General features: G+C 41.3%; 1 protein-coding gene across 2 annotated transcripts; it reads left to right on the top strand.

Annotated features, from left to right (window-relative positions):
• The first annotated feature begins 1835 nt into the window (after positions 1–1835).
• On the top strand, positions 1836–13798 carry LOC136432831 (probable tubulin polyglutamylase TTLL2). Of its 2 annotated transcripts, none has more exons than XM_066424362.1 (3): positions 1836–2171; positions 8235–10798; positions 12315–13798. In XM_066424362.1, exon 2 carries the CDS (start codon positions 8425–8427, stop codon positions 10789–10791), a length of 2367 nt encoding a protein of 788 aa, XP_066280459.1. In that variant the 5' UTR covers positions 1836–2171; positions 8235–8424; the 3' UTR covers positions 10792–10798; positions 12315–13798. The 2 variants fall into 2 exon arrangements, with proteins under 2 accessions (XP_066280459.1, XP_066280469.1); XM_066424372.1 differs by lacking the exon at positions 1836–2171 and adding an exon at positions 2355–2460.
• The last annotated feature ends 3860 nt before the right edge of the window (positions 13799–17658 follow it).

Genomic DNA, 17658 nt, shown 5'->3' with positions numbered 1-17658 from the left:
TGTTGGCGTTTACAGTTTAAACTCCATTCAGAATGCTTATGATGATCTTTGATGTTAAACAGGAATATACTTTAGTGTAAAGTGATTTATTTTTACACCACACATGTTATCTTACAGAACGGATATATTTAAGCATAAACGGGGACGTTAGCTTCTGTGATTAATCTTAGTGCATTGTAAAGGGCTTATCTGACCGGTTACTCAAATATTTCACAGCCGAATGAATGGATCAACAAGTAATACGCTTTCACTGGCCTTCTAGACCTCGTCGTGCCAACTTACCTGACCTACTTTTGTGACACTTAGAAGTTAAGTATATATTTTTTGTCCCGAGGACACCTCATAACTTTACACTTGGCATGTTTTGCCTGGAGTATGAACATAAATGTTGCAGTCACAGACGTTTAATAATAATTGATATAAACGTGTCAGTACTAGTATTTAATGAAAAGCAGAACGTGACGCAACACTGAAGTAGGGGTATGGCTAATATTTGATCCTTTATGTTGCTGTACGCATGCACGTAGCGTCAGCAAAATTGTTGAATTATGGTCAGATTTCTTCGTGAGTGCATATATGTATATATAGCCACATTTTACTTAGTTGCCTTCAAAGTCCCGTTTGTTGTGTGTTGTTTGTGCTTCCATTAGGTGACCGGCCACACGACAAGCCAACGGCGCGATAAGTAGCGTTACTTATCATACATACCAGGGTCACACCACTGCTTCATAGCAACGTTGGGATTATCAGATGAATATTAGGGTCTTAGAGGCGCTTATGTTGTAGATCATGTGGCTGTTCTCTGCTACTGAGAACTACTGTTTGATGGATCGACATGACAATATATCACTGCATCCTGTCCCGTAAACTAGGCACTTATATACACTTGGGACCGATTGAAGGGATTATTGGATTATGTTTATCAACCGCAATGTGTCTTCGTCTACTCTAATGATTGTAGATGGCAAAAATTCGCTTGTAAGTTTAGTAAGATGAAGTTGGCTGATAATGTCTCAACTTATGAAGTTCTTGGTCGCACGGTCATGGACAAATATTGCCTAAAAAAGTATATTGTTATGGGGACAACATGGAAGATGGACAAATCAGGTACATGTACATGTACATGTATTTGTAAGGTCTACGGAACATGTGCTTGTACCAGGTATCATTTGCTCCTCAAATCGCTTTGCTCTTTTGTGCCGCAACTGTCAAGCTAAGTCGCACAGCTAATCAAACCGTGAAACAAGTTAGCACATTAATTGGGACGGTTCCGTGCTACCAGACGATACCAAACGTAAGCATTGTGTGGCCTCAAAGCGCTTTCAACAAAACGCTTTGTGTGTCTCAAAAGACCAGGGTGTTTTCATTTCAATAAGTAAGTTGAAGAACCCATGATGAGTGTGGACAGCGGCGAGAGAAGGGCCCTTTCGGCGTGAAGGCCTTTTCTGTAGTGTTGATAGTGTTACCTGGTTACATGTTCCTTAACGAGTGTCTAGTTACCTGGGCGCAGAATGGAGGGCGGTGATTGGTCCTTTGTGGCCCCTATGGAGAAGATGAAGGTCTCTGATTGGTCGATAAGACAGGTGTGTGTAAAGCCTACGGGCCCTTGAACGATTCCACTTCAGCAGTTTCATGCGAGGTAGTTGTGCAATACCGCATATGCAAAAAAAGCTTTAAATGTTTCAGTTTTCCAAAACAACTATACCTCCTTTCAACGAAAAACAAACATACGTGATGTTTAATGTGCGAAAATGGGGCAAAAGGCCATTTCTTGTAAATAGTGTTTCGATATCTAATTGTGACACCCCTATCAAGATTGTGGAATAGCCAGATGACCTCTTGGCACGAGGTCAGGTTCTATCCTACCAGAACGCTCACCAGTGGGCGGGGGTTGCACCATAAAAGTGATCCTAACACAAACAGAGGGCCACAAAAGGTGACAAATCCAAGGCAACGGACTTTCCATGGAGTCGCCGAGACCGATTCGGCTGGTCATGCTACTGGGGACAACTGCCGTATGGTAACTCGGTCGGTACAATCTTCGCCCCCCGCCTGCCATCGATTTTTCGAGGCGCCGCTACCCCCACTTCACTCGAACAAGTTGTGACACTGTTTCCACGTTCACCCAAATATTTGCCGGCCCGCCAGCCGCAGGTATCGATCGCGGAGCCGTAAGTACACTTCCTTCTTTGTTGGTCTAATTGTTGTACAGCCGAGGCTCCACCAACCGGGGGATTAGACGCCCCGGTTTCAAGAGGTTTTTCTCACGATCTCCAACTTAGCAAGTGAAAATCCTAACGACTATAGTTAAAGGAAAATCTCTGCAGACACAGACGTCTCTACTCCACTTTCTTGGCCAATGTACGCCACAGTTATCTTAAGGAATAGCTTTTACCTTGACAGTATGTTGTGAACGTCAAGGGCAGGATGATGTCGTAGGTATACAGCGGGAAATGGCAGGTGAGAATCACATATGGGTAGCACAGGTGTAGACAGGTGTTCCCTGGTCTATCCTATGTTGCATGGTGACTTTTTCTTTTCTTTGGGGTTTGGCAGCCAACATCAACATGTTGATGAATCTGCTGCGCTTGACGGGTAGTGCTTGTGCTGGGATGGTTTACTGTATGTCATATCATACTACATGTATGTCAGATCAAGACTAGGAAAATATTGTCATTTTAAACAGTCTGTATCTCATACTGACTACACAGGGAGCAGTCAGAATGGATATCATATGATAATTATGAGCTATTTATAATTCTAGACTGAGAGAGTATCCAATCTGGTGCTGCTGTTGGCTACTAGTAGTAGATTCAGTTCAGGTATGTGCATACAGCTTTTATTATATTGGGTATATACTAGATGCACCATACTTTTGCTATTGTTGACAGCATAAATTGGTGCAGCAGAAAAAAGTTTGCTTGTTAAACCCCTAGTCATTTTCTAATAGCTTTTAGATAACTATCGGATTCCTTGAGTTTGAATTGTGTCCTACCACAGTCTTAGAAAATGAGGTGTTACATATCATACATAATGTAATGTATAGAAGGGTCCAGATGACCCCAACTAACAGCCTGACTCTGTACACTGACCACCCATTACAAAAGAGTTCTATGACTCTGCACTTTTGCTGGTAGCCACTGCACCCCCTGTCCAGATGTCTCAATATGTCATATGTCGTTCATGTTTTTTTATAGCATACTGCACTGGGTACACAACCTTAGTAGTATAAAAACATAGAATATATCAGGATCAGACGTTACGACATTCCCGTATCAGTGACTTGTGTGATGACTAAATGGTACATACCACCAGTATTTCCAGTTTAAAAAATTGTCTTGTGGGAACTCCAAAAACTAATATTAACAGTGCCTTCCTACCGTTTATATGTGCAGAGGACATTGACTTCTAGTAAGTTCTACCAGCACCAAACAGAATTTGCACGCACGCCATGTTGCCAAAATACTGATGCACCACTTGAACTGCCAGGAATGCACAGTAAAGATCTGAACGGCAGTCTTACAGCTATCATATATTGTCAAGTCATCAACGAATTCGAAGGCAAGGAGATTTGATGTTTTAAAAGTTCTGGTTAGGACAGAGAAAAATGTTGCACTTTTATCTTTAGCCCTAAGAAATGGAAACTTGGATAACTTGGTTTAAGGTGCATGAGTTTACAATTTAGCAAGTTGTTTACCAGATTATTCTTGAAGTTTAACTTTTTTTGTTGAATTGAATAGCCTCACTCTATGTGCACAGTATGGCTTCCTGTATCCAACTTCAGTCTTCCTGAAAAGATACTTCACAAAGTCACAAAGCTGGAGTATCCGCTTTACTGATTGATGGAGATTAATTCTGGTCGACGTGACTTCCCACCACACTTGAAACTGAATACTGTACATCCGCCAATACAATTCCTATTGAATGGCTCTTCAACCTAAGTGTCATTACTTTTTGACATGTAGTTTTTCCATGATTGGACTGTCAAAGTTTAATACAGATAAGAATGTCATAGATCAGGACAGACTGTGATTTTTTTAACTATACTCTGCCAGCACAGCTACAACAACATCGTGCATGATGTCATACAAAACCAACTTAAGTTACAAGAGCCCTTCAAATCCTTGGGTAAAGAGTATAACTCAGATGAAAGAAACTTAAGACTTATGTTACGGTAGCAATGTTTTGTTTCCATTTCAACTTACTCTGCTGCTATGTGCTCAGCCAGCTACTTCTAACATCGCAATGCTTTAAGGATTAAAGACAGAGCTAGAGAGAATTCACTGGTACTAGTGGTAGTTATTTTTCAAATGCTGACCTCTGAGCCCCTATAACTGCTCCTTAAGTTGTCAACTTGGAATTTGTAAATCATTTCTAGTTTTTACATGGTATTATATTATACTCATACAGAGTCATATGGCCCACTTGAACCTTGTAATGTTCTGTGTATGTCCGGTCCAGATCTAATGATCTCCTTCTGTAAGCAAACTCAGACGTCAGGTAAATATTATGTCGTCACACACACCTGTCAGAGCCCTAGCCTCCCACGATGCATCAGGTTACACCTCTCATTAATTATATTACTGACTATTAGAGGAAGGCAGAAAAGGATTTTTGAGTACATAGTCCAGTGATCATGGACCAAGGTCAGGTTCTTGATTGCAAGCCTGTTTTTTTGTGCACCCATACGTAGGCTTGCAGTTTGAATAATAGGATGTTGTATTTTTCCATGGTCCCCTAGGCAGGTGTTCATTAACAGGACTAGTGTGTATATAGAAGTGCAGCAGAAGTTTTCTTGTGTACGCTGCATAGTACTTGCTGTCTTGATTATGACTACTAGTAGTAGGCTATTCTTTCTTCCTATCATGAATGTATCATCTAACATCATATAAGCTGGATCAAGATGCTTTTCAATGTGACATTAATCTACATGCATGTCCTATCCCTAAAATTTCAATACGTTCTGTACTTATAAGCTATAATGTCTACCGTTTGATTTGCTCAGCAAATTTTCAAGTTTTAGTGCTTTTCTCGAAGTTATGGAAAACAAAATTTATGGAGACCAAATTCCTCCATAAAGGATTGTACCCTGTGTTTCATTTCATGCAAGCCATGCATTCTCTTATCTCAGATAAAACTGAAGGTTTGAAAAGTCTGTGTAGATAGATCATACACTTTGGAATCCATGCATGTAGTATGTTATCAAAAGACAAACTTCAAGGATTGATTTTCAAAAACAATTCAAACATTAGCCTTATCTATCAAAGTGCTGACACATGTTTACAAAATTAGCCCAGTCAGTGGAACCTTCCGGCATCATGACTTTGTCAAATAATCCGACTTTCTTCAGTGATCCCTCTGTCTGAACAAGATTAAGCTATCTTTAAAAACTGCACGCAGGCCCTCTTTAGAGGTGGTAGTGCGTGGATAATCCTGCGTGATGCTGACATTCCACTTGTTCAGGGTGCACAGTAGAAGAACAAATACGCGTGGTGTTGCCATGGCAACGGCTGGTACGCTGTCACTCCGAATTGTTTCCACCAACGTTCAGCTGAACTAGTTACGTAAAACGTATTCAAACAGCGAGACGTTGTAGGGTAATTAAATTGACACACATTGTGCTTGAAGTCATTAGTTTTCCGGGTTCAATTGCGTCACCATTGCCAGCTTATACAATAGGTGTAGATTTTAATCAGAGACACAAAGCGCAGACATAATGTCTTTTGATAACAGTAATTTTGTATCCTCGGGTTTACAACAAAATGTCCATCAGAAAAGTAGACATAAGTTTCAGGCTCTTGAAAGACTATTGTACAAAACAGAAAGCTGTTATGGGGTAAACAGAATGTCAAACAACAAGGATTTTACCACCATGAAAAGGTTTTTCTGTTGTTTGTAATGTAATATTAGAGCTGTGGGTAGTACCCACACAAAAACTCATTGAGCTTGAGAAGTGACCACAGCCTGACATTGCAGTAGTCTACTTTGTTACTACACTAATGCCTGGCAATGGTTCAAAGAAACTAATAGAATTGATAGAAAAGACAACCTTTTAGTCTTATTCTTTCACGGACTCGGCAACAGATTAGTAGGAACGTGTTACTGGTCTAGACTATACTGAGCAGAAGTCATTATTATGATAACAAAAATAATCCACTATGTCTATTTTGTAGTATAATAGGAAAACTTATAAATAATGTACAATCACATAACTGGGTAAAAGAAAGTAACAACTAGTTCTACAATTTGTCATAACTACAAACAGTATTTGATAACACTGCACTCGTAACACCTGTTTGAATGTAAAGAAATACACCTTGCAGAATTTTTTTCATTAGCAGCTTTTATTTCATTAAGGTCAGTAACCCCTTCCCTCATCTTGTTACAGACATCCATTGTGTTGAATAGTCATCGTTATAAAGCACAGTTCGTTCTGGCATGTGCCGTCCTATAGAACGATGTGAATGTGACAGACAATACGGTATCCTAGCAACCCGACCTGTCCGCCTGTGTGCCACTTTCCAGTCCACCTAGCCTGTATGTACAGTGAAGTGACCAAAGCAACTTCAACACACAGTCTTAGACAGTCTGGTTTCCCTTTCAGTCATACTAAAGGTTGTGAAGAAACTATCTTGCCAAGTGTTTCTTGAGGAAACAAAACATTTGTGTTGTATAAGCCGGTCTGTTATGCTCATGTTACATACCACAATCGCTACCTTCTATTATTAGTGTCCAGTGTGACCCTTACTATTGTTACACACACAAAGCTTGGCCACACTAGACGCACCGGTACCCGTTAGTGACCACAACGGCCGACTAAGGTCAGGTATACCAAATGAAAACGTTCGTGAGACAAATTTTGTAGCTTTTGTGGCCAGGACATGTCAAGAGGAAAGTCTTTCCTTTGACGCAGGTAAGGCCTTTGGTTGTGTTTGTACAGGTATGTGAAAAGTTCTGTCATGCAACATTGGGTTTCTCTCAGGTGGAACAAGGCAGACAAGTGCAGTTATGAAAAGGGTTTACCAAAGTTCTGTGGGCATGAAAATGCAAATTATCTTCTTACTGATCGATGACAGTCTTGCACATTTAGTAATCTGTAACATTATGAAGCTACCTGTAACATTATGAAGCAATGATGCAATCATTTCCACCCAAACTTCAAACAGATCAGTGTCTGAGCTGAAGCTGTCTTGTATGACTTGCAGTTTGTGGTGTTAGATAAATACTTGAAAGAGGCTTATCAGGCTAGGGCTTTGCAGCTAATTAGATCACGATTGCCTGAGGACAGTAAAACCCATTCACAACCACTTAAACTGGCACCTTAGGAAAACTTATACTTAATTTCCTGCAATCAATGTGTTTTGTATCAATTGAACAGCATTTTGATTTGCTGCCTCTACAATTGCAGTCAGTTTCGCCTACAATCTCTCAGTGGATAGAATGTTACAAGTTATACCTAATATGACTGCATGCTATTTTACTTGCCAAAGTTCCATTCTTCAGTACTGGGAGTGAGAGGGTCACAAATGTGCCCAGAACTGGTTGCATCTTTAATTTTCAATTTGTTCAATAGATATCTTTGATTTAGAATTGATATGTATATGATTGGATTAGCCAATCTATCAGATGCACAGTCTACTAGGGCATCGGGACATTGACTAATAAAGAAAGTCGGATACCTGCAACTTAAGACATTATTTATAGTAGAGTGGAGGCCATGTTTAGTTTTAATTATAAAAGCTTCAAGTGGATTTAATGGTCTGCTGGTAGACAGGCCATAAGGGTGCTCCCATGTCATTGTGAACTGTGCACTCTATTTAGCAAATCTACAGTGGTCAAGTGGTTTTCAAATTCAATCCAATGTGACCTTCCCAGCAAAGTTCTCAATCCCAAGTATGCAAATTGTAAGTTATTGGTCTTGTTTATAAAAGGACTCCTACCTTAAGCATGACATCAGCCCATTGCAGTGAGTCTTTTTTAAAGGTATGCTCAAAGTTAATGGTGGCAAACCAGTCAGCTCTGTACTAGTAGCTCTGAACTTCAAGTCAAGAAGTGGTTATTGTTTTGCCGTTTATCAGTTACTTAAAGTACTGGTTATGTGGAAAAAACACAGGTACATACGCCTGTGGCAAACTGACCAGTAGTATCAACTCTACCTTCATTTGTTTAAGAAAAATTCAGATATGAAAATAAGTTCTTACACAGTGTTTCTCTTTTTTTTTGCTTTGCTGCAGGTCCAGTATGAAGGAAGAGGAGCAGCATTCATCTGCTCTGGATCCATCTACAAAAGTCTCCTCAACATGACTCTAAAATCACAAAGTTAACGTGTGGGATACTTCCCACAATGGAAGGACTCAAGACTATGTGAAGACAGAAATTTTACATTTTTTCCCTTATTCCGTCCATTTCCTTGTTTAAGAAAAAATGTCGTCCGAAGGTGAAGACCGGGCGCTTCTATTCCGTCTGTCCGATAACGTGCCAGAGGTCGTACGACAGGTGCTCCTGGAACGCTCGTGGCAGGAATGGGACGAAGACTTACATGAGGAGTATGACTGGAACTTGCACTGGCGTACAACGAGGTTCCGAGTCTCTGACTATAACCAGACAATGTCGTGGCAACGGCTCAACCACTACCCAAAGACGGACGCCATCACCAAGAAGGACTGCCTGGCTCGGAACCTGCGGCGCATGAGAGGGGTGTTTGGTCCCACCGTGTACAGCTTTAGTCCACAAGCATTCAACCTTCCTAACGACTATACAAAGTTTGTAGCTGAGTACACAAAAATGAAGCAAGCAGAGCCTGACAAACCACACTTCTGGATATGCAAACCAGCGGACATGTCTCGGGGACGTGGAATCTTTATATTCCGTGATCTCGGGGAGTTGACATATGACTGTCAAGCTGTGGTGCAAAGATACATGACAAACCCACTGCTTATATCCGGTTACAAGTTTGACCTCCGTATCTACGTCTGCGTCCCAAGTTTTCATCCCTTGACGGTGTACATCTACCAGGAGGGTATTGTTCGCTTTAGTACAGAGAAGTTCGACCTTTCCACCATCGACAATGTCTTCTCACATCTCACCAACACGAGCATCAACAAGTTCAGCCCATCCTACTCCACAGACAAGGAGCGCGTAGGGCCGGGATGCAAGTGGACCTTGTCGCAGCTGCGGACGTATTTCCACCAATCCAATCTCGACGACCGAATGCTGTGGCAACGGATCAGCAATATCGTGACCTTGACGCTGTTGTGTCAGGTGCCAACAGTTCCAAAAGCTCCCTACTGCTGTGAGCTGTTTGGATTCGACATATTGATAGATGAGAACATGAAGCCGTGGCTACTGGAGGTGAACTTCAGCCCTGCCCTGAGTGTAGACTGCCAGGCTGACCTGATCGTTAAGAAACCCATGCTGCACGATTTTGTCGAGATCATGAACTTTAAGGAGTCGGATTGTGAGCGGGGAGGCCAGGAGTTCCGTGCTAGTAAAATCAACGCAGCGTACAGTGCCTCCTCACCACGATACAGTAGGACTCTCAGACGGAGGGGCAGCTTTAACTCCAAGCAAAGCCCTTCACCAAGGGCAGGCATGTTCTCGTCTATGAACGGAAAAGGCGGGAAGCAGGGATTGTCCCGTACCAGTCCGACGTTACCTCCTCTGTCACCGCGCCGTGGCTCCACCACGAGCTTGGGTAGCAGCACCAGCAGTCAGAGCCCCAGTCTCAGTGGAGATGATGCAGCTGAGGAGGAGGAGGGAGACGGTTCCCATGGAGACAGTAACCATGGTGAAGGGGAGGACGAGAGTCGTCTAGAACCCATCAAGGAGGGACATAGAACGGATTACACCTCCCCGAGGACAACGCCAGTTCAGAATCCAAATCGGAGGTTGTCGCTCCCTGATGTTCAAAGTCAGACTCCAGGTCAGAGGAAGAGGATACCATTCCAAGTAAGGAGGGAGAAAAGCAAGAGCCATAAAATCACCACAGCAACTGCCGCTCGCAGAGCACAGATGATAGAGGAGCAGCGAATCAAAACTAAGTCTGCACCAACTACAGACCAGCTGGCCAATAATGGCAGTATCTCTCCTAAGCCAGCCAACCAGGAGGCAGCTTCAAATGAGGAACAAGGCAGTGCATCAACCAATGATTCCAAGTCTTCTGAAAAAGAAGCCAATGAAAACATTGTGGAAGAGAGTAAGGCAGGGAGCAAAGATGTCTCTACTGAAGAAGATACCTCGGCAGTGACTAACACTAATAACTCTACCCAAGCGAAGGCATCAGTTACCAAACCAAAGGTGCAGACGCCAAGGCGAAGATACTCTTATCCCTTAAACCGACAATCTAACCCATCTGCACAGGTGGGAAATCCAGGTGTGAACAGAACTGACCCCGGCCGGAGAGTCAGTCTGTCCAGTACACCCACGTCCATGACAAGCAGCAGGCCTCGTAGGCCGCTGTACCAGAGAACTACCAATGTCACTCAGGACTCTGAGAACAAGAACAGGAATCAGGGCCCACTGCCCCGGGTAGGAGATTTCATTCTCACTTATCCGTTCAACGAGGCCACGAAGAAGGCTTCGTGGCCGAACGTAGACCAGCGCTCCATCATTCGCGAGCTGCAGAAGCAGCTGAGACAGACTCTGAAACACGTGCAGACCTGCAAGACGCAGCGCACCACACAGGACATCATCACCGGGGGCAACATGATGACCAACATCTACGGACAGGGGCAGGTGGAAGAGAGCATGAGGTGGGGCCCTGTTGCCTTGACAACCATGGGTCATGGATAAACTGAAGGTAAGATGCCGGCCCCACAAGTCGATTTTTCGTTTTTCACTCTTCTTTTGTGCTGCATTCCCAGAAAGCACTTAGCATATGCTCATTAGGTTGGGCACATTCCTGTTCCAGGTGTGCGAAGGTTATAGCTAAATAAGCAGTGTTAGCGCAGCCCTCTGGCAAGTCATTTGTACTGCAGCTAAGCCATGTTGTCACACCTACAGAGACAAAGGAAATGCACCTTGGTTGTGTCATTGTTAGAACTCATCCCCTGTTAAGTGTTTAACCATGGCAACAAATCACTTAAATCGCCTGACCTTCCTCAAAACATACCACAGCATGGCCATGGATGCTGCTTATCATCACGCTACATACAAGGTGAATGATTTGACTATAAGCCAGTGACACACAACTCTCAGATTAGAAAGGCATGTAATAATCCTCTGGGAATTATCTTTGTAACATCATGAGCTGGCAAGTACTGTTCAGTAATGACCTGTAATTAGCTCATCAGAGCATAAACGTGCAATAAAGGTCTTTCATTCAATAATTGCTCTGAAGTACGTCAATGTTTTAATTTTCAACTGAAAATCATATGAATTTGTCAGAAATTAAAATTCAGTTTATATTCAAACTCATCCAGAAATATTACAGAGAGAATATAGGAAGTTGGATGTACAGAATCTAACTGGTGCAAAATTAACATTTTACATCTCTGTTGCCGGCCTGATGCATGCAGCCTTTTTAATGCAGCCTGAAAACATAGTTCAGGATATCATGTTAGGTTGTTTTGATAGACCTCTTTCCCATTTAGCCTATGTGAATATAAGTTACGTGTGAGCTAAGCCTCTTATACGTTGTTTTTCCTGAAGGTAGAAAGAAGGATTTACATACTAAACAGGCTTTCTGCCCCAGTCGTTCTAATGTGTAGGTTTCATGTGTTTTTAGTACCAGACTTCAAGTTTTCATCCAAGAAGGGATTGACCGAAACTAAATCCCAATTTTCAGGTCACTTCATTTCTGCTCAGTGGGGGGCCAAAGTTGTTACTCCACTTCACTGCTGTTGTATCTATAGCATAAAGGCAAAAACAACATTTTCTCTTTTCAGTGGGACTTCTAAATATACCCTCACATTTTAACTCAACTTAACTCACCACTTACTGCATGGCCTTTTATATGAACTTTTTCTGCTGCATGATCTTATTGTTTATTTTAAGCAATCATGGAAAATACAGCATTATTTCTGGAATTTCATGTTCATTCTTTAATCCTCTTTACAATTGGTCTATCGTAATGAGAAGTGTATCAATTGACTTCTCACTTTTAAGTTTCACTACATGCATTTCATTTTGCATGATTTTTTGTTTGTATAAGTTTTGTTATTAGTTATAATATTCTATTTTATTTATCATGTTAGTGGACTCCAGTTAGGATAGTGTTTCTTTCTGTGACACTATTGGAGATCCCATTAAAACAAACAAAATACACATTAACTTAAGGTAGCTTAGTCCGTCTAACTTTTGACTTTTCTTTTCAGGATTCTTTACCTTGCATACACTACGAGGTCAACTTGGAGATTATGGTAACCAGGGTAATGTGTTTCCATGACAACCTTGCAATAACAATACCAAGCTGCTGCTGTGGAGGTGCTGAAGATATCATAATGTTCATGTAGAATACAAACGACTTCAAGAATTTAGTCACCTATTGTGGTATTTGTAGCTGTTAATAGTCACATAGACATAGACACAGATGCATGTACATACTCTGATGCTGTTCCATGGCATTAGATAGGGTAAGAACTCATCATCTAAGGTGTACATGTGAATATCACATACATGTAGAGTTTGCCACCAGGGAACATGTTGGACAAGTTTCAAGGTTTTATTGCTCCTTGTGTGGCAGTTTATTTGTAAGCCAGAGAATTCCAGGTGTTTACGCCAACTTGACAGCTGTAGTATGTGATGTCAGCACCTGAATCAGGTGTCTGATGTACTTTACTGTAGCAAGTAATGACAAATGTGTTGTGACTGACAATCCATCCAGAAATGCTGCTCTAGATCTGTAAGGAGGTTTTAGTGTGCATCATACTTACTGTTCATAGTTTGGATATGATATTATATAATTCTATTAAAACATGTACTTCTGACAGGGTTTGTAGTAGGGTTGGAACTTTTGGAAGATGTGGGATTTAACACTGGTTTTGCAAACTTTAAACGACTCCATATTTTCATGACAAATTCAAAGTTAGGAACACACTTAGTCTTACACTTGCAATCTTTATAAAGACTGGTGTGTGTTTTAATGTTTACTAAAAGATTTCTAATGTTAAATACAACATATAGAATCAGTTTTATCAAACGTTTTGCATATTATAAGTTGCAGTTCAAATGTTGTTTATCTGTTTAGACCCAGCAGATGTAAAGAAAGGAAGTGTTGATGTTGAAATTGCAGTTACTTGAGTTACTATTAGATGTCCACAACAGGCAGGGGGTGAAGTTAGTCTGAAATGGTTTTAATATTCTAAAAGGTTTTGAATCCTGGTTAGTTGATACTGTAAAGATGCAATTTTGAGCAAATATTAATTCACAGATCATATTAAGCAGTTCTGAAGAAAACTTCTATCACACTAATGTACGTTATGTGTTCTGAATGTATGTAGTAATTGTGTGTATGAACACGTGTTGTAACACTTGCTCTTATAAGATACAGTGCCTTGATTGTCTTACATCAAAACAAAACAACAGGCTATCAGACCTGGTGCCGTGCTGGATTTTCTGTCAGCGGGAAATCTTTGTCTAAGTGTGAACAAGGCTTTAGTACTTATAAACAAAACAATGTGCAGTTTTTTTACCCACCCCCCATTATAGCGAAGTATGGATTTAAGAATAATTAATAACCACGGCCAGGCATGTGAATCCATCCATGAAAAGTGAACAGATTTTTAATGAATTATTTTTATAGACCAAGAGTAAATCTAACTGAACGCTGTAAAGGTGACTTTTATAATTGTTCGTTCTGTGTGTGTGTAGCATCTTGACCATTTTATGTATCTCTCTAAGAACCTTGCTTGCTGTGATTTAACATGTTTTGTTATATGTATGTATGTGTGTATTGAGAGGGACGATTGGCCCAAGCTATGCTATGTGTGTCACTGTTGAAATAAAATTAAAAAAACTGTGAAGGACCATATTTCTGTTGGCTTTGCATCTGTGTCATCTATCACTTGTGAAAGCTGTGGATATGATAACTGTATATCAGGCCTATTGCTGAAGCTCAGATATTTTAATCAAAATAGTCCTTTGACAAGCAAGGGAGTGATTCAAAATGTCATTTGAGGACATGGTATTTAAGGAGGTCAATATTATATTAGAAAAGAATGACAAGTGGGTGGATGGCACTTGAACCTGTGTAGATTAAGACGGCATCACAAGTAAAGACAAGGAACCGCATTGTATTGAACTGTGTTTAATGCTTCCACATGTAAGCTTATGGACAGTGTATAATTATCTTCGCCGAGTACTTGTACTCGGAGAAGATTATGTTTTCGGTTGAAAAATCTGTTGGGTGGGTCTGTTTGTATGTCAGGAGCATAACTCAAGAAAGCTTCAATCAATCTTTATGATTTTTGGTAGGTGTGTAGTGGTTGTGCAAAGGAAGGTCAAGTTCGAAAACCGTTCACCTGGCATATTCTATCAGTACTGCAGCGGACTTTGCGTGTTTTTGTGTTTGCATGTAGGCAAAAAAAGTGACGGAAACGTTGATGGATCTTCATGATTTTTCGTAGATCAGAAGAGGTTGTAGGAACGAAGGTCAAGTTCGAAAATTATTAATCTGGCGCTTTCCTACAGTACTGCAGCGGGCTTTGTATTTGTGCGAGTTTGTATGTCGCCAGCATAACTCAAGGTGCTGTTGACGGCTGTGCATGATATTAAGTGGGTAGGTAGGAGTGTCAAAGAGGAAGGTCAAGTTCGATAATGGGCCTCCTAGCGGATGTTTAAGGTACTGCAGCTGAGTTATAAAGTTTGAGGTCGAATTTTCTGGAGGTGCCAGGCTCATGTTTTTTCAGTAATACATTGAATCTTGAACAGGGAATGAGTGGTGCAAGTTTGGGCCCCCTAGCGGATTGTTTGGACCTACAGTTGGCGTTTTTGTTGAAACCTTTGGAGGCGAATAACTAAAGAAGGGGTTGACGGATCGTCATGATTTTTGGCATGTAGATAGCTTAGGTAATGTTTTACATAATCAAATACATATCATGAAAACCAGGAGCTAATTTGCATAATAAATAAGGAAAGTTTATTAATCCGCTCAAAGTTTGTGGTCAATTTTTTTGCAGGTGCTATGGTTATGATTTTTGAGTGGTAGATAGATCTTGGGGCAGGGAGTAAGTGATGTAAGTTTGGGCCCCCTTGCGGCTTGCCGTAAACTGCAGTGGGCCTATTTGTTTGAAACTTTTGAGGAGGATAACTCAAGCAGTGATTGATGGATTATTCTTGTATTTGGTATTTACGTACCTTAGGTGATGATCAACATAATGATATGCTCATTATGCAGATCATGACCTACTTTACGTAATCATTGAGGAAAATGTATAGCACTGCTGCACCATAGTACGCGGCATGTGATAGTACACATCTGGCGTCCAGAATCTAGGTCAACAGCTGGCGTCCTGAATCTAGGTCAACAGCTAGCTTACTAGCTGGGCGATTGAAAAGAAAGGACTAAAATGTATCTGTTATGTTTGGTATGAAGATAGCTAGATTTAAAAATGAATCTGATGATTGGCCTCAGAGGCAACCCTAAGACCATACTTGTTTCTTGTCACTCTCCTCACAGTGGAAGAAGTGAGGACGAGATTGTGGACTTCTACTCCACGCTGAGCTCCTTTGTTCAATCGACACCATCGCATGCCATGTTATTTATTGGTGGAGACTTTAATGCTAGGATAGGGAATACATTCTCTTACCATCTAGCAACAAATCGAAATGGACAACATCTTATTGAGTTTATGCAACAGCACAACCTCATAATTGGTAATGCCTCATTTCAGAAACCCAAGACAAGGCTGTGGACATGGAGATCCCCCCAAGGGAACCTGGCACAGATTGACTTCTGTCTTTACAGAAGGAGGTGGAGAAACAGTATTAAAGACTGTCAGGCATACAATTCTTCCAACCCCATTGGCAGCGACCATAGAATGGTGTCTACTAAAATACGTCTCAGTATCCGTGCGCCTAAAATCTCATCTCGTAAAAAGTTGTACTGGAAAGCAGTATTAGGGACGACGAAGCTCTGGCAAGAAAGATTGACACTTGTATTTCCCAGAACTTTGCTGAGCTCCCAGAAGACTGCAAGTCGTACAGTGAATTTGTGAGAATCTGTAATGAAGTTGGATCCAAACTGCTCCCTCGCAAGCCGCCCAGGGACGCCAACCTAACCGAATGCCCTGAAGTTGTAGCTGCACGACGTGCCACCCTTCGTTCTGCAACAAGCAATGTTCAAGCTGCCCAGACTAAACTTAGAGAGACATATGACAAAACTACAGACAATAGAATTTGCAAAACACTTCAATCTTTTGAAGTGTGCACAGATCTGGAACACATGAAAGCCTGGAAATTGATCCGAGAGCTGTCAGGCAAGAAATCTGGAGTCATATTCATCCAGGGTGAGGATAGACTCAATACTTGGAAAAACCATTTCTCCAAGTTGCTCTCTGCCGAAAACCCGCTGTCCAACTCAACCGGAGTGTCAATTTCCCCAGTGTTTAACATGAACAACAACATCAGTTGCAACCCTTTTTCACAAAATGAAGTAGACATTGCTCTTAAGCAGATGAAACCAGGGAAGGCTCCTGGGCTTGATGGCCTACCTTTGGAAGTATGGCAACTCCCCAAGACCAGTGAACGTCTCACATTTTTCTGTAATCAGACCCTAGCCGGTCACAGACCTCCAGAGTGGGGTCGTGCAGGTATTGTACCTGTTCCAAAGAAAGGAAACTTGACACTTCCGGACAACTATAGAGGCATTTCCCTCACTCAAGTGGCTGCAAAGGTCTACAACCGCCTTATACTGAATAGACTAAGACCCTTCATCGATAAACTACTTCGCCCAAACCAAAATGGATTCCGACCTTCCCGTTCAACATCAGGACAAATCCTGGCTCTCCGTAGGATTGTGGAAGAAGTCCAGAACCACCAGAAAGAAGCAGTTCTCATATTCATTGATTTCAAAAAAGCTTTTGACTCTATTAATCGTACTACTATGTTTGAAATTCTGTTAGCATATGGCATACCAACCTCAATAGTTAATGCAATCAAAATCATGTATGACAACACATCTGCCACAGTTCTCACCCCAGAGGGGGAAACTGACTTCTTCAAGATTGACGTTAGATGATAATTATGCCAAACAGGACCTAATTTGCATGATTAATGAATTTTTTTAAAAATCTGCCGAGTTCTATGTTTGGGCGCGTTCATATGCATTTAAGTCGTATTTCAGTCTTTGTGAAAGCTTGTATCAAGGTCTGCATATTGTTCAGTTACTAGGGCTAACCCGTAATAGCCTTAGCCTTTGGGTAGCCCTGGCTGTACTTATCTACAGCCGAATAAACAAATCAGAAAAATCCTTATTACCTGGATGTCTAACTGTTATTGACATTCCATGAGAGGACTTTAAGACATGTGGCATATCAAGCCACTGAGAAAGAGGGGAACATTGATAGATATTGTTTAAGCAAATAAAGACTTAAATTGAATAGTCGTTGAGAAAAACGGCTATGTAATGTCATATTGGTAAATGGCGGTAATTTGGTACTTGCATCTGTCGGTACAATTCATATTATTTGGCGAAGATATGAGGTCGTGGAACTCTAGTTA

The sequence above is a fragment of the Branchiostoma lanceolatum genome, chromosome 1, assembly GCF_035083965.1.
Source record: "Branchiostoma lanceolatum isolate klBraLanc5 chromosome 1, klBraLanc5.hap2, whole genome shotgun sequence".
Lineage (NCBI taxonomy): Eukaryota > Metazoa > Chordata > Leptocardii > Amphioxiformes > Branchiostomatidae > Branchiostoma > Branchiostoma lanceolatum.
The sequence above is the reverse complement of the archived record's forward strand: the minus strand, read 5'-3'. Positions and strand labels throughout refer to the sequence as shown.